This window comes from Euprymna scolopes, chromosome 17, assembly GCF_053919585.1.
Source record: "Euprymna scolopes isolate OS-2025 chromosome 17, ASM5391958v1, whole genome shotgun sequence".
In the NCBI taxonomy this organism is placed as follows: domain Eukaryota; kingdom Metazoa; phylum Mollusca; class Cephalopoda; order Sepiida; family Sepiolidae; genus Euprymna; species Euprymna scolopes.
Window position 1 is genome coordinate 70555530 of NC_136498.1, and position 19114 is coordinate 70574643.

The window sequence follows — 19114 nt, forward strand, 5'->3', positions numbered from 1 at the left end:
GATTCTTTGCCTACTTTGGTGACCTATTGTCTGAAATGCTTCCTGTTTTCCAACATAGATCTCAAAATGTATTCTAATTAACATATTTATAAACAAACATAACTATCGAAAATATCGGCGAAAAAAGCGACCCCCTCCCCGTGTAGAAAAGTGCCCAGTTGAGGTTAAGGAATTAATGTTTTTGGTCAATTATTCAGTATGTGTCCTCCGATGGGTCGTGCTTCAAAATCATACCGTGAAAATTAGTCACCTCTTTCGAAAGTTTGCGAGACATACAAACATACATTCAACCATACATACATTTAAACAGACAGGTGAAATTAGTAACATATCCAAAAATTATGAAAAATGATGAAATGTGAGTTAATGGATTGGTGCGTTTGTAATGAAATAATCCTCCCGCACAATATATCAAAGTTGTTATTGAGTAGAGGATAGGAGAGGGATAATGTTAATTTAAGATATGTTAAATGATTGTTTAAATTAGCAACATATCCAAAAATTATGAAAAATGATGAAATGTGAGTTAATGGATTGGTGCGTTTGTAATGAAATAATCCTCCCGCACATTATATCAAAGTTATTGAGTAGCGGATGGGAGAGGGATAATGTTAATTTAAGATATGTAAAATGATTGTTTAAATTAGCAACATATCCAAAAATTATGAAAAATGATGAAATGTGAGTTAATGGATTGGTGCTTTTGTAATGAAATAATCCTCCCGCACAATATATCAAAGTTGTTATTGAGTAGAGGATGGGAGAGGGATAATGTTAATTTAAGATATGCAAAATGATTGTTTAAATTAGCAACATATCCAAAAATTATGAAAAATGATGAAATGTGAGTTAATGGATTGGTGCGTTTGTAATGAAATAATCCTCCCGCACAATATATCAAAGTTGTTATTGAGTAGAGGATGGGAGAGGGATAATGTTAATTTAAGATATGCAAAATGATTGTTTAAATTAGCAACATATCCAAAAATTATGAAAAATGATGAAATGTGAGTTAATGGATTGGTGTGTTTGTAATGAAATGATTCTCCCATATCAAATTATTATTTTAGTAAGGAGGGGGCAATAATGTGCGTTAAAATTATGAAAAATGATTGTCGAAAGTACTAAGATATCTAAGAATTATGAAAAATGATGAAATGTGGGTTAATGGGTTGGTGTGTTTGAAATGAAATAATCCTCCCAGACAATGTATTAAGGTTATTATCTGAGTAAGGGATGGGAGAGGGGTGAATTTGGGTTTAAATTATGAAAAATGATTGATTTGTATGCTTCGCTGTTTATGATTTAACCCGATTTAACGTGGGATAAATAGGTTACGTAGAATATAGGTTAGCAAATGGAATGTGCAGAGTGAAATTTGGTCGCGTCTTGAATTTAATGTTGATTTGTTTTTAGAGATTATGAGTTAGGATATTCAGTAGGCAAATTATTCCAATAAAAATTTGTTTTAATGTTTAGTAACGGAAATATGTAAAAACAATTGATTTCTTTTTATGTATCATGAAATGATTGCTTCGGAAACAAAGTAAATATCCCCAGTCAACCCGGCTATCAATAAAATCCCACCCCTTCAATATAGAGGCCCGAAGATTCCTAAAATCTCTCTGTTCTAATTGAGCTTTTCATCGAAATACTTGCCTTTTTGAATGTCCTCCTTTTCTTCGAATGTGGCAAAAATGTAGAAATTTAAATGTAATGTAAACAAACATCTTGCTGCACAACACCCCACTTAAGGTACCCCTATTAATCTGGTTCCTAATTAGCAGCAGCTTCTGAAGGTGCAGTAACAATATGTCTTGTTTGAGATAACTATAAGTAAAAAATAAAAACAAAACAAAAGCTAGAGAGACTTATAGTTCGGAATTTTCAGATGACGATTAATAATTTGTATTTTCCCGATTATCCGGACGCGTGGCGTAATGGATATACGACTAAGTAAAATTCAGCTTTAAGTTCGCGTACAATAGAAATGTTACAGACTCCAATAAAGAAATTGGGGATAAAGATTCAATCTGTAGTGCGGCAATGCTAGTAATATAATTGCGTATCACTTAATAATTCTGCTCAATCATGGCTGACGAAAGGAGAGCATGCCACTTCTATGGATTAAAGAGTTCCTTTCGAAATTCCGTGCAGATTCTAGGGTTCGGCAAAAATATCTCCGAGTTCGACAAGATACACATAAAGTCGGAGGTTACATCGGCCGAAATGTTGTGAGAGTAAGACTCAAGATACGAAGAGGCTTACCTGAAATTGACAAATATGGGCGTCCTGTGCAGCGACCTTCGTTAGAGAGCCCGATGAACATGGGGAAATTATTGCAAGATTAATAAATAAAGGTTAATGAAGATACAATTCTTCATTGTTCCTAGTCTTCCTTGTGTTCTTACCTGTTGGAGAAAACAAATATCTAAATTCTAGAGTATCGACTGCCGAGAGAAGAAACAGTTTAGTTTCGCATGCTATCTTGACAAGTTACATGCGAATAGAAAAACATTGGGCACCCACAGGAGAAACGCCAACGTGATAAATAAAAAGGTTTCTGTGGAATAAGCGGGATTCGAATTTGGCACATCCAGATTGTCGCCTCGTATCGTTAACCACTCAGCCAACAACGTCACCGCCTATCGCGTTTTAGTTGAAGTATTGTTGATATTGTATAAATTACAATTACAGATCACCAAAAACAATACAATATTTTTTCACTTGTTTTGTTTTTTCTTGAAACTTCCATTTTAAACTTTTCTTTCGATTTTCTTTACTCTAAAGCAGGGGTTCTCAACCGGGGTCCACGTGGACCCTAGGGGTCCATGGAATACTTCTGGGGGTCCACAGAATTATTATTATTACTTATCATTATTATCATAATTATTATAGTTGTTGTAGAATACTTTATTTGCATTAAATTAGTTTTCATTTCAAAATAAAGCTTAATTATATAATATTTCTTTGATTATTAAAACCTCAAAATTTATATGAGTGAAAAATAGAAGGTTGTCTTATGACCAATAGTTATGAATGGGGTCCTCCAAGATAAAAAGAGGGGAAAAGGGGTTCATGAGTAAAAAAAAAAAAGGTTGAGAACCACTGCTCTAAAGAAAGAACGGAAAATGGTAGAAATGTTTTTATTCGTGTAACGAAGTGTATTATATTTTACAACTGTGTCTTATTGGTACAATTAATACTTATCAGCGTTGATAAGAATCGATTCTCAATATTCTAGGAGGCGTTGAATGCCAGATTTAATATATTTAAATACAGTTTTCAAACAAGTTACTGCTCAGTTTTTGAAAAGGTAAATGTAGTCGCTAATCGCTTTGTCACCGAAGGAAATAAGGGGCCACGTTACATATATATTATTTACTGCCCGTAAAAAAAGAAATGCGATGCGATTACGTTCAAATATTTGTGTTTTTAAGATCTTTTGGGTTTTTATTTTCTTCCTTTGAGGATTGTAACGCTGGGTATGGGGCAGCCAGATCAGCTGCCAACATTGCCCTGCTTTTTATTGAAACCAACCGAGAGCTCTTTTTAGTATCCTCGTTGTTCCCTTTAGTGCAATTTTCTGGATCTATTTTGCGCTTGGTTCATCAGGAATATTAGTTAGGACTTCATGTTCTTCTTCACAAGCCCTGTGGCACCTATGATAACTGGTATGATTGATATCTCTCTAAGATTCCAGTTTCTTTTCATATTATACATGAGAACTTGATATTTGCTCTGCTTCTCCCTTTCAGCTTGGTTCAGACCTCCATCATTTGGGACAATCACTTCAACCAAGGTTGCAACTCTCTCTGACTTATTCTATATAATTATGTAATGTTTTGATTGTGTCGTAATGCTTATGATTTCCAAAACAGATACATAAAACACAACTGTCTTTTTAGGCGTATGATATTGTGTTCTATTATATCAGTTTCTAAGATAAGGAACCAGAGTTCGCGATATTGTGTATTCAATTTTATTTTCAGTTAAAAAATGTCTGTTTGTCTCAATCAGCCTGTTGTATTTTTATTTTAGGGCGTAGGAAAGCCGGGACTCCCAGGTTTAAATGGCGATAAGGGCGAACGCGGAGATGCCGTAAGTTTTAGCATTCTATCTTTTCAATCCATCTTTTACACAAGTAAACGTAGAACATATATATTTATTGTATATACATATAATTCATTTCATATATAATATTACTTATTTTATATATAATATTATTTATTATATATATATATATATATATATATATTCGACACCCATAACAAAAATACAAGTAAAAACTAGTAAAATGAAATGAATTTAACATATTTTTAATTTTATAATAAAGAGGAAGAATCCTTGTTTAAATCGAATATAAATATTGTTTATTTTACGCCGAATAAAAAGGGCGAAATTTGATTTGAACATCACAAAATAATCAGAACATTCAAAATTGAGAAAATAACAATGGCGTCGTAAATATACGATAACGGTTCATATAAAACATTAAAAAGATAAAAAAAAATAACTTCGGACAAATATATATCTTTAGAAATGTTTTGTTGAATCATTATTCAAATGAAATATAACAGTAAGTCTTACCTTTTGACTTGAAGTATTATGAAAAAGACATATATAGATGTATATATCCAGAAAAAATTCGCATTTAAAAAAAGAAACATCTAAAACAATTAACTTTTGGTTTGATATGGAAGCCGTTAACTGCCAGAATTTCCTTTATTATTAATTTTCAATATCGTAATTTGTAGCGCGAAAAAGTTATATTTAAATTATTTTTATTAAATTCCTTTTTATTCTAGAAATACCGGGTGTCCAAAAATCATTGAAGGGTTTTTAAATAGGTTCTTTATTTTTTAAAATATCTTTCTGTAATTTTAATACAACCTTACTAAGACCTTGGGGATTGGTTTTAAAAAACTGCAAAATTCAATATTTATTTATGAAAAATAATGTGTTTTAAATGTTGCTCATTTTCAGCTTCGCATATCTGTGCTCTTTCCAAAACATTATTCATGAAAGATTGCAGAACCTCTGGATTGCGATTTAACTCCCTTATTTCGTTCCTGGTGTTTTCCTTCAATTCGTGCAGGGTTTGGCGTTTGTGAACATAGACTCTTTCTCTAAGATATCTCCACAAGAAAAAGTCTGGGCTTGTCAAGTCTGGAGAACATGGTGGCCATTTGACATTGCCATAGCGAGAGATAATGTTGTCGTCAAAGCATTGCCTGATTTTCGTAAAACAATTTCATAACTTGCGTACGTTGTGCAATGCTAAACGTATCCAGAATTAATTGTCAAAATATTATCTGTAAAATATCTGAAATAAAGAAACAAATAATGATTAATAGTAAAATGAGAAAGATTTTTAACCCTGCGGTGACTTTTTGGGCACCCTGTATCAAATTTTAATTCCTAAAACTAAGTTTTATCAAAATCCCAACTAAATCCTTAAATTAACTTCATCGGAAAATTATTTTCAATTCAAAATTTTTGTATAGACTTATAAACTAAAAATCGCATTTTTAATTAATATTAATATTATATTTTTAATTAATATTATAAAACATGCCGGCACAAAGAAATTTGATTAACTCTGAAATCACAATCGCTTCAGTTACTTGGTTTAAAAATGATATTTTTGTTCTGACAAAAGTAACAAGTAACGCTACGACTTTTATCAGCGAAGTGCGAACATACTACTGTGTAATCGGTCTTCCGTATAAAAAATTATTTATGTTCGATTTCTCAATATAATTTTTAAGTATTCAGTTTTCAAAAACGGCAAAGATAAAAACTATTTTAATTATTAACAGTAATATTGTCTGTTTATAAATTTCAAGGGGCAATCTTCCACAGTTTTTTCAGGAATTCTGAAAAATTTAATCATTAAAAAAATAAATTATTTTCGAAATCTTTTGAAAGTTAACCAACAAAAACTATAACACATAATTAACGAATAATAATTTTTTCGTAAAAATGAAGTAATTTTAATATATTTTCCAATTTTTTTTCGAAAAATCAAATAAAATCGTATAAATCGGCATTGGAACCCAAAATTAAAGATATTTTATTTCATCATTCCAGTATATTTTAATATGTAAAAGAAAAACTATGGAATCAATCCCTCCCCTCAAAAAAATTCTGATAAATTCGTGTTAGGGGTGGGGCAAAATATAAAGATATTTTATTTTATTTGTTTATATATAGTTCAGATAATTTTTTATAAGTCTGTAAATAAAAAAGGCGAAATTGATTAATTATTTGATTTTTGAGAAAATTTTAAAACTCGTGTTTTCATTGTTTTCGTCAAAATCTGCAGAAATAACATTGGGTTCCATTTTCCCATTTTTAGCTTTTGAGGGAATTTTTTGAAGATTCACTGGTTTTAGGTAGATTAAAAATAAAAACAATATGAGATTTTTAATATTTTTTCTGAAAAATACAGCAAGGATTACGATGAATCAATTTTATTTTTCAAGTTTTTACTATATATTATTTTTTTATAGGATTCGAAAATTCCGTCTTTATTATGGCCATACCAATAATATATATATATATATATATATATATATATATATATATAAGTGAAATTGTCTCTGTTTGTACATTTCCCTTACCAAACTAATCTGTAAATTTTCAGTCTGCAGATTTGAGATTCGACTTTCCATCGGTTTGCGGCCAGAAATTTGGCTGTCAAAGGGTCAAAGTTCAACGATTTGTCCTTTGAAAACTCTACCAAACTCTTTCACCAATTTTGGGTCTAAACACTTGAAATTTTAGATATAGGTTACTTGAACATGGATCAAACGTTTTAATTTAATTTGAGCCCAAAACAATAAATGTTAAGGGGTCAAAATTGGGGTCAAAGTTTTAAAAAATTTGACGTCTGTTGTCGCTACCAAATTACTCGGCCAATTTTCGGTCTAAACATTTTAAATTTTCCATAAAGTGTTTTCAGACATAGGGCAAGGGTTTTAATCGGTTTTGGGCCGAATATTTGGCTGCCAAGGGGTCAAAATTCAAAAGAGTTTACCTTTGCGGTCTCTTAGAAACTTTTTAGCCAGTTTTGGGTCTAAATATTTGAAATTTTACATAAAGGATATTCAGACATGCGGCAAGCTTTTTAATCAGTTTTGGGGAGTAAATTTGGCTGCCAAGAGGTCCAAGTTGAAAGAGTTGACCTTTGCAGACTTTACCAAACTTCTCTACCTATTTTGGGTCTAAAAACTTGAAATTTTAGATGTATGTTACCTGAGCATGAGACAAACGTTTTAATATATATATATGCATATGCACATAGTTATGAACAATACACAGGGCCCGAGCAAAGACGAGCTGAACTGCTAGTATATATTCGTCTTTTAATCGGAACATATTTAGTTATTGTATCACGTATTGTTTCAAATGTAAAATACCATACAGTCATCGTAGTATATTCCATTTTTCTTCCTTCTATCCTCGTCAATTCCTCTTTTTTTCTATCTATTCTTAGTCTCCTCCCACATTTTCCAATTTGTTCGTTTTTTTTTTTTTGTTTTTTTTGTGTTTTTTAATTCATTTTATAATCTTTTTTTCTATATAAAGGGTGAATCCGGTGAACCAGGAAGAGATGGCTTCCCAGGAATAAAGGTATGGCATATTTACTGAGTATTTCACAAAAATAACTACTTATGTAGAATATAGATCGTGCTGAAATAACAATATTATTATGTAGAAACCCATTACTAACTATTCTGTACTCTCACTTAGCAATTGAATAAGCAAACAAAAATATCGGAATACTTGACTTCAACTTTTACATCTTAACTTTAAAATAGTAAAGTCCGTAGTTTTCATAAGTATTAAAAACATTCTCTAGTTTCATACTCTGTTGTAAGAATGATTAACAGTGCATTTTCAGTTCATCATACATAATACATTGTTTCACTGGAATATTACCATCCCATTTGATAGTTAACAAATAATGGAAATAATCATAATGATATTCTTTTGATATTAAGAAACAAAAATATGGAATACAATTCCTTTATTAGTTGTGTGGACTCGTAAACTGTTCTTCAACCAAACTCGCAAACTACAGTAATATTAGCACTTCATTTCTAATGTATAGTTTATGGAATATTTAGAAAAGCATATCCGTATGGACATAAAGTTTATATATATATATATATATATATATATATATATATATATATATATATATATATATATACATACATACATAATACTCTTCAGAATAATGTAATGCAATACATCTACTGGTACAACCTTACAAAATATTATTGGCTGTAATATTTTATAAAGACAATCCCATCTAAATAAAGATTACTCATTATACCAGATAGAGCAAATAAATCATAATTTAGTAATGCTAATATTTGCTAATATTTTTCGTCTGTGGAGATGTGTAAACATCGAAAACCTATGGGTTGAGAACTTATTGGAATGTATTCTTTGTCGTTCATGTAATAAAAATTCTAGATTTGAAATTTAACCGTTTCACATAATAAAATTTCAATTATAATTTCTCTCTCTCTCTCTCTCTCTCTCTCTATATATATATATATATATATATATATATATATATATATATATATAATTATTTACTACCTACAGTAATTTACTTTATTATTTACTACATATGAACGCTAGTGCTTCATATATATATATATATATATATATATATATATATATATATATATATATATAATTAGTGCAGGAACGATTATTCAGACTCGTGAATAGGAAAAATCGGAACATTTTAGGGTATCGATATCAGTAAAAAAATTAGCTTAAATTAAGCTCTAAAAATGATTCCTTCAATTTTTCATCTCATTTATAATATAAGACTATAGATCACAGGTTTATAGCTCATTCATAGATTTAGTATTGAGTAAAACAGGCAGTTTATTATTATTATTATTATTATTATAATAATAATAATAATAATAATAATAATAATAATAATAATGATGTAAACTCTAGCATCTAGAAGGTAAACCCACCCAAACTCGTAGTTGCCGTCTACAAACTTTATAATTAGTTTTATACACCAATATTGATAGTGAAAAGAATTGCTATACATCAAATTATATTAAGTAATGCAGTTTTAAAATGATCGGTGAGAGTGAATAATATGCGGGGCTTTTAAATCAATTACATATTACTTAGATTTCCTGTTTATTTTAAGACAGTATTATCTGCACGCTTCGCTTTCTATTTCTACATAGTCTAATAATTTTATCTTTCTTTTAAGGGCGCCGATGGCCGAACTGGTGCTCTTGGTCCCAGGGGACTTCGAGGACAAAAGGTAAATTTCTCTTTATTATTATTTGCACTTATTTGAATTGACAATATATTTATTTAGTATTGTGCGAGAAACTTGCTCGCATCTTCTCGTTTTTTTTTTCCTTCTTTATTTGAAAGATTTTACGATAAACTAATGTATACATTTTCAATCTAAAATTAAAATATTGACGTTCAAATTGAAACACTTAAATTTTAAGTAAAGCATTTCAAATTAAAACAACTGAACCTCAAATTAAAAAAAAACTGTTTTTTTCTTCAAAATTTATTTGGAAAGAATGAACTTAGAAAGTTAAGTTTAAGAACTAAATAACAAGATTAGGTAGCATTAGTCTGTTTCATTCTGTTTTCCCACTCTTTACTTAACAAATGAGTGACGTAGACGGACAATGACAGTTTTTCTACATCATGGGCTACGCCTCCTTTACCTGGCCTCCACAGAGAGACTGATTACAGACCTTTGTTCCTTTTGCTCAAAAACGTGACGTCATTTATCATCGTTCGATATTTTGTCTACCGCTTGATCTGTTGCCCTGCTTTGTCACCCATCTTTCATTTAATTCTGGGAATGATTCTATTTTACGAGTTCGGATTATCATAATGCGCTTACTGCGGCCCTTTGTCAAAATTCACACTAGCTTACTAAACGCTACTGACGTAAGGTCACGAATATGTAACACTCTGATGTCATGTGCGCTTTCAGTATACGGCGTGGTCAGGATGACATTTGAATGCGCTCGCTGGATAGATGACCTGTGTACTTGTTGATATCGCCCCGTGAATAAAAATCACAACATGCATACTAGCAAACGTGGCCACTTACTATTTTACATTACAGCCCAATCCATAGCTAGAGATGGTGTATGGATTAATATCTTCATCAGGGTATTAGTTAAAGTTATTCATTGGAACCAGCGCATTGTCCGCATCTGTAATCACTGAACTATGACATTTTTACAGACAATAATATTGCAAAGTAAACAGGAATTTGATTTGCTATACAGGCGAAGAAAACATATTCTCTTACTTACTTTGTTTTTGTGCGTACCAGCTGTTATCCATCTTTCAGCAAATACCACTTCTTATTATGGATATGGGTTTAAAGAGTAGACACGTCCATATTAACAAGATCTACAAAATCTCAAATAACTATTGGATTTCAGTATGTGAGTATTAAAATATATATTTTAATTAGGTTCAATAAATTTAACATTAATCTATTAATGATGGAGATTAGATATTTGTCAAGCTGAAGTCGAAACTATACTATTAATTATACCATTGTGCTATTCTTTATTGCTCAATTCAGGCCAGTTTTATATTATATATTCTATTGTTGTGTTACCATCCTCCCAGATATTACCTGCTCCTTTTAGGGATAGTGTAGTATCTGTTTTGTAGGTATAAGACCATCCTCCCTGGCATTACTTCTTTTGTACGTTGGTAATATAGTTTGCTTATTAGTCATTAAATTTTTTTCGCAAGTATTATTTTTATCTTAGTGATACCATCTTCCCAGAAATTACTTTCTTCTTTTTGAGGATCGGGATATGCTACAAAATTCTATTTTGGAGTTCCGTTCGTGAGTCTTTCTTGAGGATCGTTGTAGCATGTTATTAAAAAAGAATACAATGCAATTGGATTTAAATCCTCCCAGCAAAAGCTTTGTTCGGATCGGAATTATATATAAATGGCAGTCATCTTAAAACAAATAGACATAACTCTGCATTCCTGCATACATATTTACTTTGCTTCGATTGGAACTAATAAAATAATTTTTTTCAAAGAAAGGTGAATAAATTGCATGTAAAAACAGTACATGAAAATGTGTACAGCTATTTTGTTTTTTAATATAAAGTATTAAAGTTGTCAATCTTGCGCAATCAAATTGATTATATTTAATATTGTAACAGAATAGAAGTTGCATTAATCTAAGTCTGCATTTGTTTCAAGGTTTTACTCACATATGGCAGCAGCTGCATGCAAATGACCGAGCAGTGTATGAGGTGACGTCACAGTAAGAAAGACAGAAATAAACGTGCTACACACGTGGCCCGAGAGCGACAAGGAAAGAGGTGTTCTAAACATGGCTGGACAAAGACAGTACCACGTGTTCAAAACGGCATGATCTTGTTAAGGGAATACTCTTGAACATGAGACAAGGCGTTATTCTGGCAGTACCTGTAAATAAACGTCTGTTGCTTTAACTGAAAAAAGCGAACCGGATTCTTTCCTTGTCTTTGTTTCCTTGCGACTGTTTGCGAGTGTTGATATGTAACGACTATATTAAAAGATTGTTTAATACAAGTATGGTGAACCTTTAATATTGCATTCGCCATTTTGTCCAGAAGCGAGTTCTAATACGTCATGCAATGTTATTTGAAAAAAATGGAATATATATAGTAACATATCATAGAATTGTTCTTCAATAGTATTATACTGCTTTTGTTATTCATTTATTTATTTATATATTAGATTGTCTGGAAAGTTCCGAACGTTTTTAGGCTCACAAAGAGGATAGAAATAAAAAGATTTCTCCTATCTTAGCAGTATTTATTCAATGAAAATGGCCATGAATTGTACTTTGTCAAACTTTAAACTCTTGCACATATTTAGAGCGTCTTCAATTTTATCTTTAATTTTGTTTTCAAAACATCAATATCCAATTTTGAGGGTCTTCCACTGCGAATGTCATCTTCAAGATTGATATTTCCAGTTTTGAAATTTGCAAACCACTTCCGAACAGTTTATTCTCCTACAGCATCGTCACCATAGATTTCATAAATCCTTTAAAACGTTTAGCAGCAGTTTCTCCTCTTGTTAAAGAAAAGAAAGCATAACTACCCGACCATGAAATATGTTGCGATTCATTTTCTTGTGATGAAGTGTATCTAAAAGTATGTAGATTTGAAAATTTTTGTCAGTAATTCCAAAAGATATGCGTCACGTATGCTCAGTTTCATTTGTAATTTTAAGTAAACAGAATATAGCCTTCAGAAACCTATACTTTTAAAATGCTAAGGACTTTCCAGACAATCTAAATATATCTATAAAAGTGAAAGCGTCTGTCTGTCTGTGTGTCTATCTGTCTGTCTACATTTCCCGACACTATAACTCTATCAATTTTTAGTCTACAGACTCGAAATTTGATATACAGGGTATTGAGATTTGCGAAAATCTTTGTAATCCGTTTTCGACCAGAAATTTGACTGTTAAGGAGTCAAAGTTCAACGATTTGACCTTTGAGAACTCTACCAAACTTATCCGCCCATTTTGGGGCATAAACACTTGAAATTTTAGATATAGGTTCCTTGGACATGGATCTAACTTAATAACTTGATTTGAGCCCACACCAATAAATGTTAAGGATCATAATAGGGGTCAACATTTGAAAAAATGGACCTCTGCTGTCTCTACCAAATTACTCAGAAAATTTCGGGTCTAAACATTTGAAATTTTACATAAAGGGTGTTCACATAGCGGGCAAGCTTTTTAATCGGGTTGGGTCGAAAATTGGAGCTACCAATATAAAAATGTATGTATGTATGTTTGCATGCCTGCCTAAAACCTTCGACAGAGGCGACGGATTTTCACAAGATCAGTATCGTTTTGAAGCGCGACCCTTCACACGACAAATATCGAAAAATTGGCTAAAACCTTAATATCTTCACCTTCAATTGGGCACTTTTCTACAGGGGCGGGTCGCTTTTTTCGCCGATATTTTTGAAAGGCATCCACTCCTTTCAATTGTCTAGCCTTAATTTAAACCTACGTCACTTCCGGTTTGGCGGTGTTCGTAACAGCAAATACGTCAGGTTTTTTCCTGTTCTTTTCCTCCGTCGCGGTACGGGTTCGAGCCTGCCTTCCTACCCCCATTCTTTTTTTTTTTTTTTTGCTCAACACATCCCTCCAAAGACCCTGGCTACGGCGGGCACCCATGCTATTTTAATATATATATATATATATATATATATATATATATATATATATATATTCCAATTTATATATTAGTAATATAGTAACTGGATTTTGTCTACATTTTTGGTATTGAGGAAGTGTTTTTTTTCTATTAGAGAGTCATAAATTTAAAAACTGTCCTGTTTTTAAATCTTAGAAACATATACATGATAAACAATTGATGATCCCCATTTTCTATTTAACAATTTTATTTCTTTGTATTTCAGCGTTATATAATTGAATTCTTATTGTTAATTCTAAATTTCCTGACGGAAATCTTATGCAAATGCTAAGTCTTCGATATGTTGCCTTTAGTTAGTATATCTATGGATTTAAACTGCATTTTTAGTGTATTTAATAATTGGTATAAAATACTCAAATCTTATATATATGTATATATATATATATATATATATATATATGTATATATATATAAACAATACGAGGCCTGTCTAAAAAGTATCCGAGCTTAGGCCAGGACAAATATTTCACATACCTGACGGAGTTTCGACCACCATACCCTTCAAAGTAGGCGCCGTATGCTTGTAGATACTTAGCTCACCGATCCTTCTACTGCTAGAAACACTACTAGAGGTGTTCTTTTGAAATTGTGTTCATCTCTACTACAGCGTTCCGCATTATCTCTTCTCCCATCTCAAAACGGGATCCTTTCAGTGACGTCTTCAATTTTGGAAACAACAATAAGTCGCAAGTCCTGCTTGGAGAGTAAGGATGGGGGGGGGCGAACGATTGAAATTACCTGTGTTACTTAGAAATGTTGGATCAGTTCGGATAAGTGTGCGAGGGCGTTGTTGGATTCAGTTGATATTTTTTTGCCGTCCACATGTTTGGTCTTTTGCACCGAACTGCGTCACAGAGATGCCGGAGAACATCTTGATGTTACTGTTTACCTTTCCGGTGCGTATTCGTGATCCACAATTCCATGGATATCAAAAAAAAAGGCAGTCAACATCACCTTGATTTTGCTTCGCACCTGTCACGATTTTTTTCGGCCTTGGAGACGCGAGATGTGATAATTTTTTTTGGGGGGGGGTCGTACCCGTACATCCATGACTCATCTCCAGTTCTCACGGTGTTCAGAAACTTAGAATCAGTGTTGGCGGTGTCCAGAAGTTCCTGTGCAACTTCAAAACGGAGGTCCTTTTGTTCCGGCGACAACAACTTGAACACGAATTTCGCAGCCACTGTGTACATGTTCAAATCATCACGTAAAATTGCATGTGCGGAATGTTTACTCTCTCCAACCCCTTTGGCAATCTCTACTCTCTCCAAACCCTTTGGCAATCTCTACTCTCTTCAACCCCTTTGGCAATCTCCTGCACGGTCAAACGACGATCTCCCATTACCAAATTTCGCACACTCTCAATAACAGCTGCACTCCGAGCAGTTTGGGGCCTGACAGAACGCTGGTCACTATCCGCTGGAGTGCGGCCTTAATTTGTGTTACACCCATCACATCTTCTCCAAACACTACTGAATTGTTTCATCTTTAAAATCACCAAACTTTTGACAAAATTTGATGCAGTATCTTTGCTAAACCTATTCACTCATCTTGAGATCTGGCGAACACGTACGTCACTCAGCGACCCACATGCAGCGACTTATGCGATAGTCTAATATATGTATATCGTCCAATCAATCAATCAATATATATATATATATATATATATATATATATATATATATATATATGATCAAAATATGTTATAAAAATGTTTCCTTTCTTTTATTTATTTATTGTATTTGCATATACATCCTTTCCTGGCGGGAAACAACTTAGTTTTCTTCTCGACTTATTTTTCAAGACAACGTTTACTAATTCATCCCAAAAAATAATATTCGATTTGCTTAACTTATTTTGTTTCTGATTCCCTCAGGGTGAGCGTGGACGAACTGGAAAAGATGGCAAGGATGGGGCGCAAGGACCTCCTGTGAGTATTTCTCTTGTTTTTATGTACACAATCGAAAGAGTCTATCCTCCAAGAAAATTTATAATTTGCTCTTAAGTAATCTTTGCTTTATTTCACGCATGGTTTCCAATCTATTCATGGATTCGATCATGGTTTCCCAACTGAAGATCTGCTTAACTCCTATCCCCGAGTGACTTCCGAGACGCCTTAATATGCTGAGACTTATTGGTAAAAAACAACCCAGGGTATATTATTCTATCCCCCAAATATATTAAATATTACTAACGTTTAAAGGTTATTAATAAATTTGATGTTTACTTTTTTTTACTTGAGAGTCACCACTTATCAGACCAGAAGGCCACTCGAAGATAAGGGTTAATGAATGTAAGTTTTGTAATTTAGTAATCGTTAATGGTGTAAATTGGAAATAATTTGATTTCGTATGGGGACAACTCAACAAGAACTTGTTTACATTGAATTTGAATTTGTGAAGCAGACCAGCGGGCAGTTCTGGGAAAAGAAGCTTTGTTCATGGAATCTGCGTTTAAATTAAGGTGCATATAGATAGTGGGGAAATCTTATATAGTGGTTGTAGCTAGTTGAGTGTTTTTTTGTGAAAGTTTGGCAAGAGGGGGCCATAGATTAGAGTTCAGTCGACATTTACTGTACCGTTATGTTTATGGTAGGGGATCCACTTAGCTTCAATCACTAAAATATTCACAAAAAAAAACTCTCCAAGCTAAATCCTTAGCAATGAACGCTGATTTCTCCCTCTCTATACCAAAAATCAAACAAGACTTCCATGAACAAAGTTTTTTGGTCCTAGAGATTCCCATTCTGTGAAATAAAATACTTCGAGTCTACTTCCCCTCCGACTACAACATGATCTTCGAGTCTAATGTAAAAAAAAATCCCTGTTGCGCCGTGTTCTTTGATAATCAATTCTTCTCAAGTAGTTAGTACTCTCGTGGATGCGATCCTCGTCGCCCAACTGACGATTCTTTGAACTCTTATCTATGAGTGTCCCCCGCCTTGATAATCCTTGGCCGATGAGTTAAAAAAAAAAAAAAAACACCGGTGAAAAGCAAAACAAATATATCAGTTTCTTGTTGTGATACTTAGTTCGTGATTATTCTAATGTGATTATTCTAACGTGATTATTCTTACGTGATTATTCTAGCGTGATTAGTCTTACGTGATTATTCTAACGTGATTATTCTAGCGTGATTATTCTAGCGTGATTATTCTAGCGTGATTATTTTTACGTGATTATTCTAACGTGATTATGTCAACAGTATTCAACAAAATAAACATTACTGTTGTGGACCGGAAGAAAAATACAACTCGACGTTCAGTGGAAAACCACATACATTGAAAAGAAAAGCAAATACAACAAAGAAATAAAGTGTTATACGTCAGTTCAACTGCCAAGTGTGTATAGCGTCGTGGTGGAGTATTTTCAAGGTCTGTAGTGTATGTGGAAGAGTTCGTTATTTTCCGTCAGGTGGGCACCACAACAATTAAGCAGATGAGCGAATGAGTTACATACAGTGTAAATGAGATACTTACTGACTGATAGAAACAAGTAGATGCGAAGAGAACTAGAATATGTTGAAAATATATGGATGAAATTAAATTGCATACGTAACATTTTAACGTTAAGCCAATCGCCGTGTACGTAAGCGCATACTTTTGTACGTATGTGCTCTTACCAGTGAGCGATCAAAAAAAATCCAACAATGAAAGCCATTTTTATACATGCATTACGCAGGGTGCTCATACTTGCTGACTTTTATTTCATAGCCGTTTCTTTCGTCGTTGATGACTGGCTATGATTCTCTCGTCGTTGTCCGTCTTCTGTTTAACTTAAGACGAATCATAGAAACACAAAGGAGACTTGCTGGGGTTTCAAAGTTTTTATTTAGATAGATTGTTCTTGAGAGAGGGAGAGAGAGAAGGGGGGTGACATCGTACGTAATTAGTTTTTTTTACCTCATTTTCTTAGTCTTAATGATGACGACGCACGAACAGTTTGAAAGCAGCATTCACTTAGATTTCTACATTGTCCGGCGCATCTCATTTGTATCGCTCTCAACGAAGGACTGACTTTTAAAAATCGTTTTCTTTCTTTCCTCGAAGGCGTGACGTCATCACCGCCTATATTTTGATACCTACATTTCTAGCACGTTTTGTCTAGGGAGATAACTTGTGCCCAGCCCCCGTCTCCATCACGCCAGTCAGGTCTATTTCTGTTTGCCGCTTTCTTATCCTGGCATGTACGTACTAACGTGGTCCTCATCAATATTTATTTTATTGGCTAATTATCGGCACAGGGTCGCAGTGTGAATGTTAAGAATTTTTATCAGCATTAGACTTGTAGAAGAAGCCACAGACCTGAATGCCTATGAGATAATCTTCGGGTGTCTTTGGCCTCTCTGAATATGCACTTATCAGGATATTCCGACATGAGAATACCTCACCCTACAATTGAATCCTGACCAAATCATAAAGATAGCATAGTATTCAAACCTGAAATAAGATCACCTAGACACGGTTTTGCACTTGCTCATAACGCACTTTCTCCTAGTTAGGTTATCTCAAATAACAGCACCAGAACAGATGAATTATTCTCCTGGAACTCGACAAAGCAATTCAAAAACCGCCAGAAATTTAAACTATTACATAATTAGATGGTCAGTTGAGGAGAGGGAAAGTAACATTCATCGTTGCTTTGCTAACTGAAGTTTTGAAAGAGAAAGGTTACTTGAATGAACACTCGGATATCTATGTATCTTACAAATAAATCAAGCGTTAGCCCCCCCCCCCAAAAAAAAAGAACGTTTGATTTATGAGGACTTACTAAAGTAAACTGAAGTTTAAAAAAAAAAAAAAAAAAAAAAAGAGAATTGGGTAATTACGCAGAATAAAGGATGTGATATCCTCAGAAATTTCCGGCCAGTAAATGTAAAACGCCGAAGGTGCTGAAACGAAAATTACTTGATTTCTTTCGCTCAAACGCTGGCAATTTTTTCAATGAAAAGTTATTTTTGTTATTAAAAAAGTAATTCAATGAAAATTAATTTTTATTTTCTATTTTTTTATTTTATTTTCATTTGAAAATACTATTTTTTTTTAAAGAATATATAATGAATAACTATTGCATAAATTTTACACAAAACTTTAAGGCAAAATTCAAATCCAGAAAAAAATAATTGTAAAGTAAGTTTCATGAATAAATATTTATTTTTGAATGACAAACAAAATTAAGATGGTATATAGTTTGTTTGTTTTTTTCTTATGATTTATTTTTATTCAAATAAAGATACATATTTATTTTTAATAATAAACCAAGAATAGCTAATAAATGTTTTCTTAAAAGACATTTGTTGCTGTAATTTCATTGACTCAACGTTTCGGCACCTTTCAGCGTTTTACTTAACGTGCCCGGTAAATTCCGACGATAGCACGATCATTATTTTGCGTGAGTACCAAAATTGGAATAAATTAAGTTAGATATGAAGAAGCTTGGAGAATATAGGTTTTTAGCTAGAAAAATGGACATAGAACAGATGGACAGGCAGTTTCGGGTACGGCACAATCACGTTGACACACCGGTTCTCGCCAGATCACCGATGTTAAGCAGCGTTGAGCCTGGCCAGTACCAGATCGGTGACCATTTGGGAAGGCTAGGCGCTGTATATACCTTCTGGGAAGGTTGAGCGTAGGGCCAGCACCCTCACCCTGTAAAAAGAACTCCTCGCTACAAAAGCATCTACAAAGTTGAGATGGCCTATGCCCCTCCAAGGGCTCAAGGCTATGGAAGCTGTTTCGGTCGGATGGGTGTGAACTGACATTCGATGTACACCACTCACTATTTTAATTTGATTTTTTTTTTTATTGTAAATAGGCTG

The 19114-nt window shown here is 33.0% G+C and overlaps 1 protein-coding gene across 5 annotated transcripts in view; it reads left to right on the forward strand.

Moving 5' to 3' along the window:
* The window catches only part of LOC145296782 (uncharacterized), an 823821-nt gene that overhangs the window by 372072 nt on the left and 432635 nt on the right, over window positions 1–19114 (forward strand). For all 5 annotated transcript variants that reach the window (XM_080142846.1, XM_080142847.1, XM_080142845.1 and 2 more), the window contains 4 exons: window positions 4042–4101; window positions 7594–7638; window positions 9266–9319; window positions 15171–15224. In XM_080142846.1, the coding sequence (XP_079998972.1) occupies window positions 4042–4101; window positions 7594–7638; window positions 9266–9319; window positions 15171–15224 (213 nt within the window). The remainder of the gene's footprint in view (window positions 1–4041; window positions 4102–7593; window positions 7639–9265; window positions 9320–15170; window positions 15225–19114) is intronic.